The 13,444-nt window shown below is 55.3% G+C and overlaps 1 protein-coding gene across 2 annotated transcripts in view; it reads right to left on the reverse strand.

Annotated features, from left to right (window-relative positions):
• The window catches only part of LOC131084008 (GDNF family receptor alpha-4), a 72,547-nt gene extending 65,149 nt beyond the window's left edge, over nt 1–7,398 (reverse strand). For both annotated transcript variants that reach the window (XM_058025083.1, XM_058025082.1), the window contains exon 1: nt 7,296–7,398. In XM_058025083.1, coding sequence (XP_057881066.1) covers nt 7,296–7,335 — 40 coding nt within the window. In that variant the 5' untranslated portion in view covers nt 7,336–7,398. The remainder of the gene's footprint in view (nt 1–7,295) is intronic.
• Between the last annotated feature and the right edge of the window lie 6,046 nt (nt 7,399–13,444).

The following is a 13,444-nucleotide window of genomic DNA, read 5'->3' on the forward strand; positions in this document are numbered from 1 at the left end:
TTTGGAAGAAGCACCAAAAAATCTGTGCCATTCCTTTCCCCTCCAAAGCTAGCTGGCTGCACTTGTGTGTCAGAGCAGCCCTGGAGCCATATGTCACCAGCACAGGGGGAGTGCTGCAATAACTCTACTCGGTGGGGACAGGTACCACAGACAGGCTCTGCCACTTGGGTTCCATAAATCAGAGCCACAGCACAACTGCTCTCACTGCAGCTTTCATGCAAACTGCTTTCCAGATGGATTTGCATAGAAAGAGAAAAATAGAGTCCCAGAATAATTTCAATTGGAAAAGCCCTCTGAATTGGAACAGAGCACCGAGTCCAACCATTCCCCAGCACTGCCAGGGCCACCCCTGCCCGTGTCCCCAAGTGCCACATCAACACAGCTGTGAAATCCCTCCAGGGATGGGGACACCACCCCTGCCCTTTCCATGAGGAATGTCCCCTATGCCCACCTTGAGCTCCCCTGAGCTGTTCCCTCTGCTCCTGTCCCTGTTCCCTGGGATAAGATCCCAAATCCCCCCGGCTGTGCCCTCCTGGCAGGAGCTGTGCAGAGCCACAAGGGCCCCCTGAGATGGAGGGGACACCTTGGAGGAAGGAGATGGATTCACATGAAGGGAGATGAGACTTGAGAGTGACAGGACATGGCCAGAGCAGTTCTGAGCTGGAGAATATTCATCTAACACAGCAGGACACAGGGAAGAGCTTTTCCCCATGAGGACTCTGGGGCAGTGGGGTTTGTTCTGTGTCTCTGGGGCCATCCATCCCTTCCAGCTCCTGCTGCAGCCACAGCCCACAGCCCCAGCAGCTCCTGCCAGGGGGCAGAGCACAAGGCATGGGCAGGCTCTGTGGACAGCACAGATGTGAATGAGGAGGATCTCTGTTCCCTCAGGGCAGGGACAGATGTGCCATTGCTGGGGGACTGAAAGGGCCCAAGGAGATCTGCAGCTGGGGCACCAGCTCACCACACAGTCACAGAGCAGTTTGGGTTGGAAGGGACCTTTGAAAGTTCATTTAATCAAAAATCCCAGTCACAGACTGGATGGAGTTGAAAGGAACTTTCCAAGAGCAGAGACAACTTCCACCAGAGCAGGTTGCTCTCACCCCATCCAGCCTCAGCCTGGATGCTTCCAGATGTGGGGCCTCCACCACTCTGGTGAGATGCAGGAGATGCCTGGCAATGTCCACGAGGACCACAACTGTCACAGACATCTTTTATGGAAAATCCTTTCCTTAGGATTTTTCCTCCTGAAAAGCTGAGAGGCCTCAGGAACAAAATGTAAGCAATGGTTATCTGCTGCTGTGGAATGCAACAGGTGGATCTGTGATTGGTCTCATGTGCTTGTTTCTAATTAATGGCCAATCACAGTCAGCTGGCTCAGACCCTCTGTCTGAGACAGAGCCTTTGTTATCATTCTTCTTTGCTATTCTATTCTTAGCCAGCCTTCTGATGAAATCCTTTCTTCTATTCTTTTAGTATAGTTTTAATATAATATATATCATAAAATAATAAATCAGCCTTCTGAAACACGGAGTCAGATCCTCATCTCTTCCCTCAACCTGAGACCCCTCTGAACACCATCACACACAACCTCTCTCAGTGCCCACCAAACTCACTGCAGCTCAGCCAGAGCCAGCTGTGGTACCAGCCCTGGGTCCTAGATGACTCACAGGTGATTTCAGTGTGATGTGACCTTCCTGCAGACTCATTTTCCTTCCTTGTGGCACTCCCAGCTCCTCCTTGCCCAGGATGGATGATGGCTTCCCCTCTGGAAACCCTCCTTGTCCTGTGTGAGGCAGCCCTGGGTCCTTGTCCTGCACCCCCACACCCCTGCCCAGACACACAGGCTGGGCTCTCCTCCCTGTCCACCTGCAGGAGGAATCACCATCCCTGGTGCCACCTCCCACCAGCTCCTCAGGCTCACCCTCTGCTGAAGATTGCAATGCAAGATGTTTGCAATTACCATCTGTATGGCAGATTACCTTTTGTCAAGTGGGCAGTTTGCTTTATCTCTCTCTTTGAGTGACCACATTCACACCTCCCTCAGGACATCTGCTGATAACAGCTATTGAATGTCACTGCATGACTGATAAGAACTACAGCATCCCATTGTGAGATGTGAGCCCAGAGGGAGGAGCCAAGCATTGCTACCCAGATATAATCCAGAGGTTTTGAGACACCAGCACGGCTTCTCCACGGGATTCCCCAGAGGAGCAGCAGCTGCCCGTCCTTCCACTGGATCTTCAGAGGAAGAATACATCCTTCTCTACAGATCCCCTTGCTCCAACAGAGCCACCCCTGACACTGCAGGAGGGCTGCAGCCACATTTCCAATGGCACTGCCACCAACACCCCACAGGTTGTCAGGTTGGGTTCTGACTCTGGCAGTGTTGTTCTAGTGTATTGCATTGTTTATTTTATCCTTTTATGTTTTTCCTTTCCCTATTAAAGAACTGTTATTTCCTGCTCCCATATTTTTGCCTGAGAGCCCCTTAATTTAAAATTTATAGCAATTGGGAGGAGTGGGAAGGGTTTACATTCTCCATTTCAGGGGAGGCTCCTGCCTTCCTTAGCAGACTCCGGTCTTTCCAAACCAAGACACCCTCTCACCCATCCCTGGTTCCAGCTCCCACCAGCTCCTCAGGCTGCCCCTCTCACCCATCCCTGGTTCCAGGCTGCTTTCCCAGGAGTGCAGAGCCCAGCAGGGATGGACCAAGGGGGGAGCAGGGAGTGCAGGTGGGTGAGCTCTGCCAGCCCTCCCCCTGAGCCCAGGCACTGCCAGGAGGGGCTCTGTTCCACTGCTACCACAGGGGATTCTGACAGAGGCTTTTGAAACAAGGGAGCTGTTCTGAACCGAAGATTGACAAGAACAAGCTTGCCATAGTTCTGTTCCTTTTTATTTTTTCAGTGAAATGTGTTCTTCTGAAAAAAAATTCTTCTAGCAGGAGAACTACCTTTCAATTTGTCCTCTCTCACTTTTGGGTTGAGAAGAAAGAGGTCATTTATACATTTTTTAGGGAAGGCAAAAGGAATATAAAGTCCACTAGAGGGAAAAAGAAATCATTAATATCTTGGTAGCAGGGTATTTTTATCAAAAGGTGGCAAACTTTAGAGACATTAGAAGTCATGTTTTAAAATGACCAAGTGGAAAGTTATAAAAATGAACAAGTCTTGTGTGAAAATGATGAAGGGAATTTCAGGCACAATAGAAATCATCTGTGAAAATTGCTGGGAGAGCAGGGAAGACATTTCTGTCTCCAAAAGCAAAATAAAATGCTATTCACAGTAATTCGTACTAATTATTAGCCTTAAGTAGTACTAATTTTTACCCAGCAATAATTGCTATTTAAGGCTCCAGAGCTCTGGAAAAAATATTTTCTGGGTGTGGTAAGGTCCTTGCAGAGCAATCTGCACAGCATTAGTGGGCAGCTTGATGAAGGAGAAGTTTTATTTCTCCTCTGCACCAACACGGACAGACACAAATATCACATTCCTGTTGATGCAAAAATCAGATTGCTCCCATCAGAACTGACAAAGCCACTCATTTAAGGAGAGTTTCCCTCTCTCACACACACACAGATGCATTTATCAAGAGGTTTTTTTCCTGTTTTTCCCCAGGGATCTGAGTTCCCAAACCAGGTGAAAATTGGCCAGACAGTCTCATGTTTGATGGGGTCTGTGCAGGGCCCATGGCAAACCAGGAACCCTGCAAGTGTTTGATGGGATCTGTGCAGAGACAAACCCAGGAACCCTGCAAGTGTTTGATGGGATCTGTGCAGAGCCTGTGCCAAACGAGGAACCCTGCAAGTGTTTGATGGGATCTGTGAGGAGCCTGTGCCAAACGAGGAACCCTGCAAGTGTTTGATGGGATCTGTGAGGAGCCTGTGCCAAACCCAGGAACCCTGCAAGTGTTTGATGGGATCTGTGCAGAGCAAAACCCAGGAGCCCTGCAAGTGTCTGATGGAATCTGTGCAGGGCCCATGGAAGCCCAGGAGCCCTGCAAGTGTTTGATGGGATCTGTGAGGAGCCCATGGCAAACCAGGAACCCTGCAAGTGTTTGATGGGATCTGTGAGGAGCCCATGGCAAACCCAGGAACCCTGCAAGTGTTTGATGGGATCTGTGAGGAGCCCATGGCAAACCAGGAACCCTGCAAGTATTTGATGGGATCTGTGCAGAGCCTGTGCCAAACCAGGAACCCTGCAAGTGTTTGATGGGATCTGTGAGGAGCCTGTACTAAACCCAGGCCAGGAACCCTGCAAGTGTTTGATGGGATCTGTGCTGCTCAGGTGCTGTGCTGCTCAGGCTGCTCACACTGTAGCCCTGTGTCCTTGTCAAATTAATTACACTCTTTATATGTAACTCTATCAGTGCTTCCTGGAGCCCTGATTTTCCATAAAGTCTTCCTAAAAGCCTCAGCACAGCCCCGTGAGTGGGATTCCTGCTCAGGTAAATACCAGGGGACACTCTAGCAGCCACGAGCTTGCCCAAAGCCAAGTCCCTTGTCCTCAGGGGTGGCACTGTGCTCCTGCTCTGTCCTCACATCAGTGTGGCTGCTGGGGACAGCTCAGGGAGCTGATCTGGCTGAAGAGCAGCTGAGGATAATAAAAACACTACTCAGTTCTGCAAGCTGCCTGCTCTGGGCCGCCCTGTGTGCTTGTGCCAGCAGGAAGCTGGGATCTCCATCCAGGCTGGCTGTGGTGACACTGCCCTTAGGACAGCCCTAATCCCACCAAGAACTGCCTCCTGCAGCCAGGATCATCCCAAAAATGCCACAGAGGACACACCAAAAGCGAGGAGCTCGCACTGCAGCCCACTGGGATGAAGCTGGGAATTGCCAGGCTCATGCCTGCCCTCTCCAGCCCTGCACCCTGCATCCCTGCACGGGATCCCAGGCACATCTCCATGTCCGTCCACAACACAAACATCCCAAAAATACCCAGGGAAAAGGCTGAGGGTGTCCAGGAGCATCTGCTGGGGTGATGCTGTGCCTGCAGGGGTGAAAAGGTCCCCCAGGACCAGCAGGGCAAAGGGTGAACAGCAGCTGATGGCTTTGCTCTGGCGTGGAGCAGAGGTGACAAGTGTGTCCCTAACACCTGTCCCCTATTCCCAACGGCACTGCCGACAATGGGACTGGCCATTTGCCTTTTCTCTAAGCCCGCTTTCTCTAGAGAAATCGATCAGCCCACCAGCCAGTCAATCGGGCAGTCAATCAATGAGGGAGCCAATCCGAGCCGCTTGGAAAACGGATCCTGCCGAGGCCGGGACTCGCACCCGAGCCCCGAGAGCCCGAGGGAAAAGCTGCAGCCCTGGGGGAGGCTGAGCCCACCCAGCCCGGGCGCAGCCCTGTCCCGGGATGGAGGAGCGGCCATCCCGGCCGTGCCGTGCCGTGCTCCCGGGCACTCCCAGCCCCGGAGCCAAGCGGGCCCTGCTGAACACGGCCGGGCCCTCCTGAGGGGTCGGATCTGCCCCCATCCCCACCTTTGGGACCTGGAAGGGTTGCTGCTGCTGACATCTAGTGACAGGGAGAGCCGGCACGGGGAGTCACCTGGAGCTCCGGCAGAGCCAACCCACCGCGGGAGAACCCGCTCGGTGCTGCCCAAAGCTCGGTCCTGACAGAGCTCGGTCCTGCCCGGAGCTCGATCCTGCCCAAAGCTCGGTCCTGCCAGAGCTCGGTCCTGCCCAAAGCTCGGTCCTGCCCAAAGCTCGGTCCTGCCAGAGCTCGGTCCTGACAGAGCTCGGTCCTGCCCAAAGCTCGGTCCTGCCCGGAGCTCGGTCCTGACAGAGCTCGGTCCTGCCCAAAGCTCGGTCCTGCCCAAAGCTCGGTCCTGACAGAGCTCGGTCCTGCCCAAAGCTCGGTCCTGCCCAGGGGTTCAGTTCTGCCAGGGGCTCGGTTCTCCCCAGGAGCTCGGTCCTGTCAGGAGCTCTCTGTCCTGTCCAGGAGCTCGGTTCTCCCCAAGAGCTCAGTCATGCCCAGGGGTTCGGTTCTCCTCAGGAGCTCTGTGTCCTGCCAGGGGCTCCATCCTGCCCAGGGGTTCGGTCCTGCCCGGGAGCTCAGTTCTCACCAGGAGCTCGGTCCTGTCAGGAGCTCTCTGACCAGTCCAGGGGTTCCGTTCTCCCCAGGAGCTCGGTCCTGCCCAAAGCTCGGTTCTGCCAGGAGCTCTGTGTCCTGCCCGGAGCTCGGTTTTCCCCAGGAGCGGGGCTCCAGCGGGACCTAGCGCCGGGCGCCCCACGATGTCCCAGCCTCTCGCAGTCACCCCAAGACCTTTTCCTCCTGCAGTGGCACCCAAAGAGAACGGGCACATCCCATTCCCAGCCTCCCCACAGCCCTTCCTGGTCTATTTAAGCTCAATGTTGGCTTTGGTGCCTCATCGGAGCACAGGGAGGGGACAGAATGCCCCAAGGGGAGGAGCCGGGGTGGCACCGGGGCATCCCCAGCCGCTGCCGGAGGCTGCAGCCCCCTCAGCCCCGTTCCCTTCCTCCAGGGCCGCGGGAGCCCCGGGAATCGCGCAGGAGACGCGGTCGCTCCGGGCCGGGCGGAGGGAGGAAGAATGCGAGCGGGATGCTCAAAGCACGGGAGCCGCAGCCACATCCCCGCGCACTCGGGGACAGCGGCTCCCCGCCACGCCAGGGGACGGGGGCTGCCACAGGGGTGGGGGGACATCTGGGGCGCTCATCCCTGCTCTCGGTGCAGGAACAAAGCGCTGAGCAAGGCTGGGGTCGGGGGGTGTGAGGGAATCGCAGCGCGGACCCCGAGCGCAGCCCGGCAGCTCGCTCGGGCTGTGACAGAGCGGGGACAGAGCGGGGACAGAGCCGGGGCTGCCACCCCGCACACCGTGCCCCAAAGCCCGGCACACCGGGGCATTCCCGGCCGTGCAGAACCTGCCTCCCCTCGCAGCACAGCCCCTCCGAGCCGTGTGCCCGAGAAGTGCTGAATGCGCGGGGCACATCTGGGCATCTCCGCGGCAGCAGGACCATCCGAAAGCACAGCAACAGCGAGCCCAGCTCGGCTCCAGAGCACAGGAGGCAAAGCCGATGGACGAGCACGGGGTCGCGGAATGGTTCGGGCTGGAAAGGACCTTCCCGAGCATCTCGTTCCGACGCTCCTGCCTCGGGCAGCGACACGTTCCTCGAGCCCGGGCGGTTCCAAGCCCATCCAGCCCGGCCTCGGGGGTGCCAGCCGGGCTCACCGCCGCTCCCGGAGCGCTGCGGAGCGGAGCCCCTGCCCGGGGGTGCCCGCGATGCCCCCCGAGCGAGCCCGGCAGAAAGTTGTGCCCCGCTGGCCGCGCCGCGCTACTCACCCAGGAGGATCAGGGTGCAGAAGCAGGGGATGCCCCTCATCGTCCCGCTGGGCTCGGCCCGGCGCGGCTCGGCGCGGCTCGGCGGTGCCGGAGGATGCGCGGAGGGCTGGGCAGGGCGGAGGGAGGGGGGCGGCCCCGCGGCCCGGCCCGGCCCCCCCGGCCCGAGCTGTGCCCCGCTCCGGGCCCGGGTCATGCCCGCAGCCGCGCCGGGCCCCGCTCCGGGCTGCCCGCCGCCCCCCGCGCCATGCTCCGCCGAGGGGCCGCTCCGGGATGGCCGCACTGACTCTGAGCGTGTGGATTAGTTAACTGTCCTTGCTTCTTATTGGGATTTTTTTTCTCTTTGTTTGTTTTTGTTTGTTATTTTCCCCCTTGTGGTTGTGTTTTGCTGGTTTGTTTTCTCCTCCTGTCTCAGCACGGAACTCGCGGCGGGCGCAGCTCCCCGTGCCCGAGCACCGGGGCAGCCTCGCCGCCTTCCCCGGGCCGCCCCCGCCCGCCGCGGCCCTGGGGAGGGGCTTGGGGCCCGGCCCCCGCTCCTCCTGCTGCTCCTCCTCCTCCTCCCCGGCCCCGCATCCCGGCCCCCGCTCCTCCTCCTCCTCCTCCCCGGCCCCGCATCCCGGCCCCGCTCCTCCTCCTCAGCCCCGCATCCCCGGCCCCGCATCCCCAGCCCGCATCCCGGCCCCGGGCGGGGGTTCTCTCTCTCATCTCCTGCACCCGTGCCTTGGGCATGGCCTTTCCACCCTGCAAGCCCCGGGCTGCCTTCTGCCTCCCCGCTGCCCTCCTGGAGGGTCCCGGCGCCTCTCACCTCCTCCCAGCCCTCCCGTTGGGATGGAAGCATCGGCCTCATCGCCTTGGAGATGTGTCCTGCTCCCGACTGTTGTTGGCAGTGACATTGCCCTGAACACTTGGCCCACGTCCTGCCCCCCTCCCGGCCACGGCACCTTCCAAAATCCCCTGACTCGTGATGACCTCCCAGTTCTCCCCCAAAAGCCTCTGTAAATTCGGGTGATGTGCTTCCATGGCTTCCCATCCAGCTCCCCACACCTCCTTCACCCTGGTGCACTGGTCCCCCACCACCATTCCCTGCTGCTTCCCCCAGCTCTGATCCCCAGGGCCCAGCAAGTGATCCTGGATTAGGGAGCAGAGCCTGGCTCCTTAATCTTTGTTCTGATGAGTGAGCATCATTTCCCACTGCCTCCATTTCATGCATGGGGTACCTGAGACACAAAACGTGAAGTGACATCTTCAGGTTCCCCAGTAATTAACTGACCCATGGAGCAGGGACAGCCTCATTCCTGAGCCAGTGTGCTGTGCTCAGCCACCCCTGTTCCTACACACCTTCCCTTCCCTTCCCTTCCCTTCCCTTCCCTTCCCTTCCCTTCCCTTCCCTTCCCTTCCCTTCCCTTCCCTTCCCTTCCCTTCCCTTCCCTTCCCTTCCCTTCCCTTCCCTTCCCTTCCCTTCCCTTCCCTTCCCTTCCCTTCCCTTCCCTTCCCTTCCCTTCCCTTCCCTTCCCTTCCCTTCCCTTCCCTTCCCTTCCCTTCCCTGGCTCCCTGGATGGTTCAGGGGATGACCAGGGCACTTTTCCCAGGCAGAGCTTTTGGATATTTGCAGAGGGAGCTTTTTCCCTTTGCTGGCTCAGATCTTTTCACTGAACAGGTATTTAAATGCTCTGGGAAGTTTTTCTTTTTCCGCTGGAGCTGTTCAGGGTTCTTAACTTGCATTTCCTCGTGGCATCACCTCATTAATCCTTCCTGCAAAGAACTGCACACTTTTATTTTTCAGGAGTAAAACAGAGAAGGGAAATAATTCATACAGCCATTTGTAGGTGTTATATATCAAACAGAAAAAGTCAAGAAAGTACTTTTTTATTTTCCTTTTTCCTTTTTTTTCCTTCCCACTTGGCAAATCAAAAGGAAAGTGTGATCCTTGGCCTTCCTCCCTGGCCTTCCTCTCCTTTTGAAAGCTTCTACCATGTTCCAGCCTGGAACTATCCATTTAACAGGTTTCCTAGTCCTCTGCCAGAACTGAAAAGTTGTAAGTACATTAATGTCCCTAGCAAGTGTATTTCACACCCAAAATGAGCATTTCTTGAGCTACTCAGTGGGGAAAAAGAAAGTGTTAATAAAGCCTCATTTGGAGTAAAAAACACTGCTCTGGAGCTGGGTTTTTTGATTTCTTTAAGAACTGTATGATTATGTTTAAGCAAATTTCAAGCTGAAATTGCACTGAGCTGCAGTTGAAACATCAACAGGGAAACTGGGGAAATGATTGGATTTTTCTGCTTATTATTATTTTTAATTATTTTGCAGTTTCTTTTTCAGTGTTCTATTTTTGAAGTGGCTGTTTGTCCAGGGAAAAAAAAAATCACTGGAACATATGTGAGTTTTAGTGAGATTTTTAACAAATTTAAAAATTTATTTTCCTTGAAAAATGTCTTTGCCTCCCTCAGGAATGAGGAATTCTGGTGCTCTTGGACCAAGGGAGATGCCCTGAGCTCCATCACATCAAAGGGATGGGTTTAGCTCAGTGTCCCAAGAGAGCTGCCATGTGAGGACTTGTTTTCCCTGGCTCTGCCTTGTTCCTCTTTGGGCTCTGAGCAGAGGAATCCTTCCTTTTGGTCAATGAAATTCCTGCATCCTCACAGCTGCAGCTGGAGGAGCAGCTGGAGGCTGCCTTGGTGTCACCCCTTGGGCTGAGGCTTGGGCCTCCCCCCTGGACAAGGGGGAGCTGCCAAGGAATCAGTGCAATGAAAGCATCATTTCTTACTAAGCCTGAAGAGGAAATAAAAAAATGGGGGGTTTGGGGATGTGGAAAATGCAGGCACAGACAACCCCCACCGGCCATCCCAGTCCCACCAGGGAGGCATTTCCTGCCCTCTGTAATTACTCGTGGGACAGCCAGGACAGACAAGAGCTGCACTGGGAAAAGCTGCCCAGAAAAGATCCTGCAGATCCTGTGGGGAGAGAGGAATCATTGTTCCTGCAGCCCCATTCATCAGGGCTGGCTCTCCCCTCCTCGCTGGGTGGGTGCTGGGGCGAGTGAGGGAAGTAAAGGCATTGCTTCCATGAGTGGGGGAAGTAAAGGCATTGCTTCTATGAGTGGGGGAAGTAAAGGCACTCCTTCCATGAGTGGGGGAAGTAAAGGCACTCCTTCCATGAGTGGGGGAAGTAAAGGCATTGCTTCTATGAGTGGGGGAAGTAAAGGCACTCCTTCCATGGATGGGGGAAGTAAAGGCATTCCTTCCATGAGTGGGAGAGGTAAAGGCACTCCTTCCATGGATGGGGGAAGTAAAGGCACTCCTTCCATGGATGGGGGAAGTAAAGGCACTCCTTCCATGAGTGGGGGAAGTAAAGGCACTCCTTCCATGGATGGGGGAAGTAAAGGCACTCCTTCCATGGATGGGGGAAGTAAAGGCACTCCTTCCATGAGTGGGGGAAGTAAAGGCACTCCTTCCATGGATGGGGGAAGTAAAGGCATTCCTTCCATGGATGGGGGAAGTAAAGGCATTGCTTCCATGAGTGAGGGAAGTAAAGGCACTCCTTCCATGAGTGGGGAGCAGTAAAGGCACTCCTTCCATGGATGGAAGGAAGTAAAGGCATTTATTTCATGAGTGAAGGAAGTAAAGGCACTCCTTCCCCAAATGATGTAAAGGCACTCCTTCCACGAGTGGGGGAAGTAAAGGCACTCCTTCCACGAGTGAAGTAAAGCCATTTATTCCATGAGTGTAGGAAGTAAAGGCATTTATTCCATGAGTGGAGGGAAGTAAAGGCACTCCTTCCCCAAATGATGTAAAGGCACTCCTTCCACGAGTGAAGTAAAGCCATTTATTCCATGAGTGGAGGAAAGTAAAGCCATTTATTCCATGAGTGAAGGAAGTAAAGGCACTCCTTCCACCCCCCCGAAAGTCACCTGCTCCCTTTCTGTGCAAATGAGTCAAGGTATTGATCAGTCAGCTGGAAAAACAGGTCCCATTGTTGCTCCTGTTAGACCTATCCCAAAAAGCTGCTCCCCAGAGCTCCAGACAACAGATTTAGCAAAGGCAGTGAAAGAAAGGATTGTTTGGGTAGGTCCGTGGAGAAATCACTGGGCAGAGAAAGCACAGAAAATATGCTGATTAAAAGGAATGCACTTGTGAGAGTGAAGCTGGTCCCACTGGAACCAAGGACAACTTTGGAGTGTGTTCTACAGCCAGGTTGCTGTGCAGCACCCTGCCATGCACAGTCCCCTGGCCAGAGATGGCCTTCAAGTCCCAAAGCAGCTGTGGGAGCAGGGCAGGAGAGCTGCAGGGCCCCTTCCATGGTGGGGAGGTCACTGCTGAGAGCAGCCACCCTCTCCTGAGCTGGAGAACCTGCTGGGACCTGCATCCCCTGCTGGGATGTGCATCCCCTGCTCCTGGGACCTGCATCCTTCTCTGGGACCTGCATCCCCTGCTTGGACCTGCATCCCCCTCTGGGACCTGCATCCCCTGCTTGGACCTGCATCCCCCTCTGGGACCTGCATCCCCTGCTGGGATGTGCATCCCCTGCTCCTGGGACCTGCATCCTTCTCTGGGACCTGCATCCCCTGCTTGGACCTGCATCCTTCTCTGGGACCTGCATCCCCTGCTGGGATGTGCATCCCCTGCTCCTGGGACCTGCATCCTTCTCTGGGACCTGCATCCCCTGCTTGGACCTGCATCCCCTGCTCCTGACACCTGCATCCCCCTCTGGGACCTGCATCCCCTCCTCCTGACACCTGCATCCCTCTCTGGGACCTGCATCCCCTGCTCCTGACACCTGCATCCCCCTCTGGGACCTGCATCCCCTGCTGGAACTTGCATCCTCCTCTGGCACCTGCATCCCCTCTGCTCCTGGGACCTGCATCCCGTCCTGCTGGGATGTGCATTCCTGCTGGGACCTGCATCCTCTGCTGGGACCTGCATCCCCTCCTGTTCCTGAGACCTGCATCCCCTGCTCCTGGGATGTTCATTCCCTGCTCTGGGACCTGCATCCCCTGCTGGCACCTGCATCTCCTGCTGGCACCTGCATCTCCTCTCCTGCTGCTGCTCGGGCTCCAGCTCACCTGATCTGCAGCCCCTCTCTGGTCGTGGGGCTGCTCCTGATTGAAGGAGGGGCAGGAGGAGGCTCCTGGCTCTGGCCTTCAGCTGTCTGGGGGATGCAGGAGCTGTGAACTGAAACCGGAGGGGTTGTGTTCAGGAACTTTTCCTCTTGCTCCTCTTTATTGCTTACAGCTGTGTTCTTATGGAACCCTCTCATTGCTGAACTTCTGGAGCACTTCAGCCTCTGAAACTGGACTGGCAGGAGAGTGGGAGAGTTGCTTGTTAGAGTTTAGGATCAAATCAAACCAAACCTCAGTAACTGCAGCTGCTGTGAGACCTTTTCAGGAATATCTTCATTCTCCCAAGGACCCTGGAGGGTCTCAGCACCTGCAGGGTGTGTAAACTCATTGCCAAGCAGGTTTGACTTGCCATGGCTTGCAGTAATTTTGATGTTTCCAAAAGGAAAAGGGAATTGGAGTGATGTAATGACCCCAATCTCCCTGTGCTCTCTGTATATTCATTCAGGGGATACCCCAAAAGCAAACAAGGGAAGCTGGACAGACACTGTCTAGAAATGAAGGAAGAACCATGGCTGATACCCAGTTCTGTGCTTGCCTTAGTGTCTGTAACATCCCCCAGAAAAAAAATCAATGTGACAACTTTGCTTTCTGTAATATGAACCACTGAGGAGGGTGGGAAAAGCAAAGTGCACTGAGAAGGAAAATGTACTGAGAAATGAGAATTGAAGATTCATGGAATGGTTTGGGGTGGCAGGGCCCTCAAAGCCCACCCTGTTCCACCCCTGACACCTTCCAGTGCCCCAGAGTGCTCCCAGCCCCGTCCAGCCTGGCCTTGAACAACTGAATTGTTCAAGATTTGCCATAACAATTCTGGCTCCCAAGATGGAAATTAGGTTCCAGTGAAAAACCTCCATGAAATGTAGCAGGAGCTGAGTATCTCACAGAAGACCTCAAGAATGAGCAGAAACAGGATGAAATAGCTCAGAACCTGAAGTCACAAACCTGCAAGTAAAGTTTCCTTGCAAAGGGTACTCCCTAAACCCTTTCTCTGCCAGATGGAATTCCCAGTGAGCCTGGCAGGATGAACTGGGGC

Source organism: Melospiza georgiana, chromosome 5, assembly GCF_028018845.1.
Source record: "Melospiza georgiana isolate bMelGeo1 chromosome 5, bMelGeo1.pri, whole genome shotgun sequence".
NCBI classification, from domain to species: domain Eukaryota; kingdom Metazoa; phylum Chordata; class Aves; order Passeriformes; family Passerellidae; genus Melospiza; species Melospiza georgiana.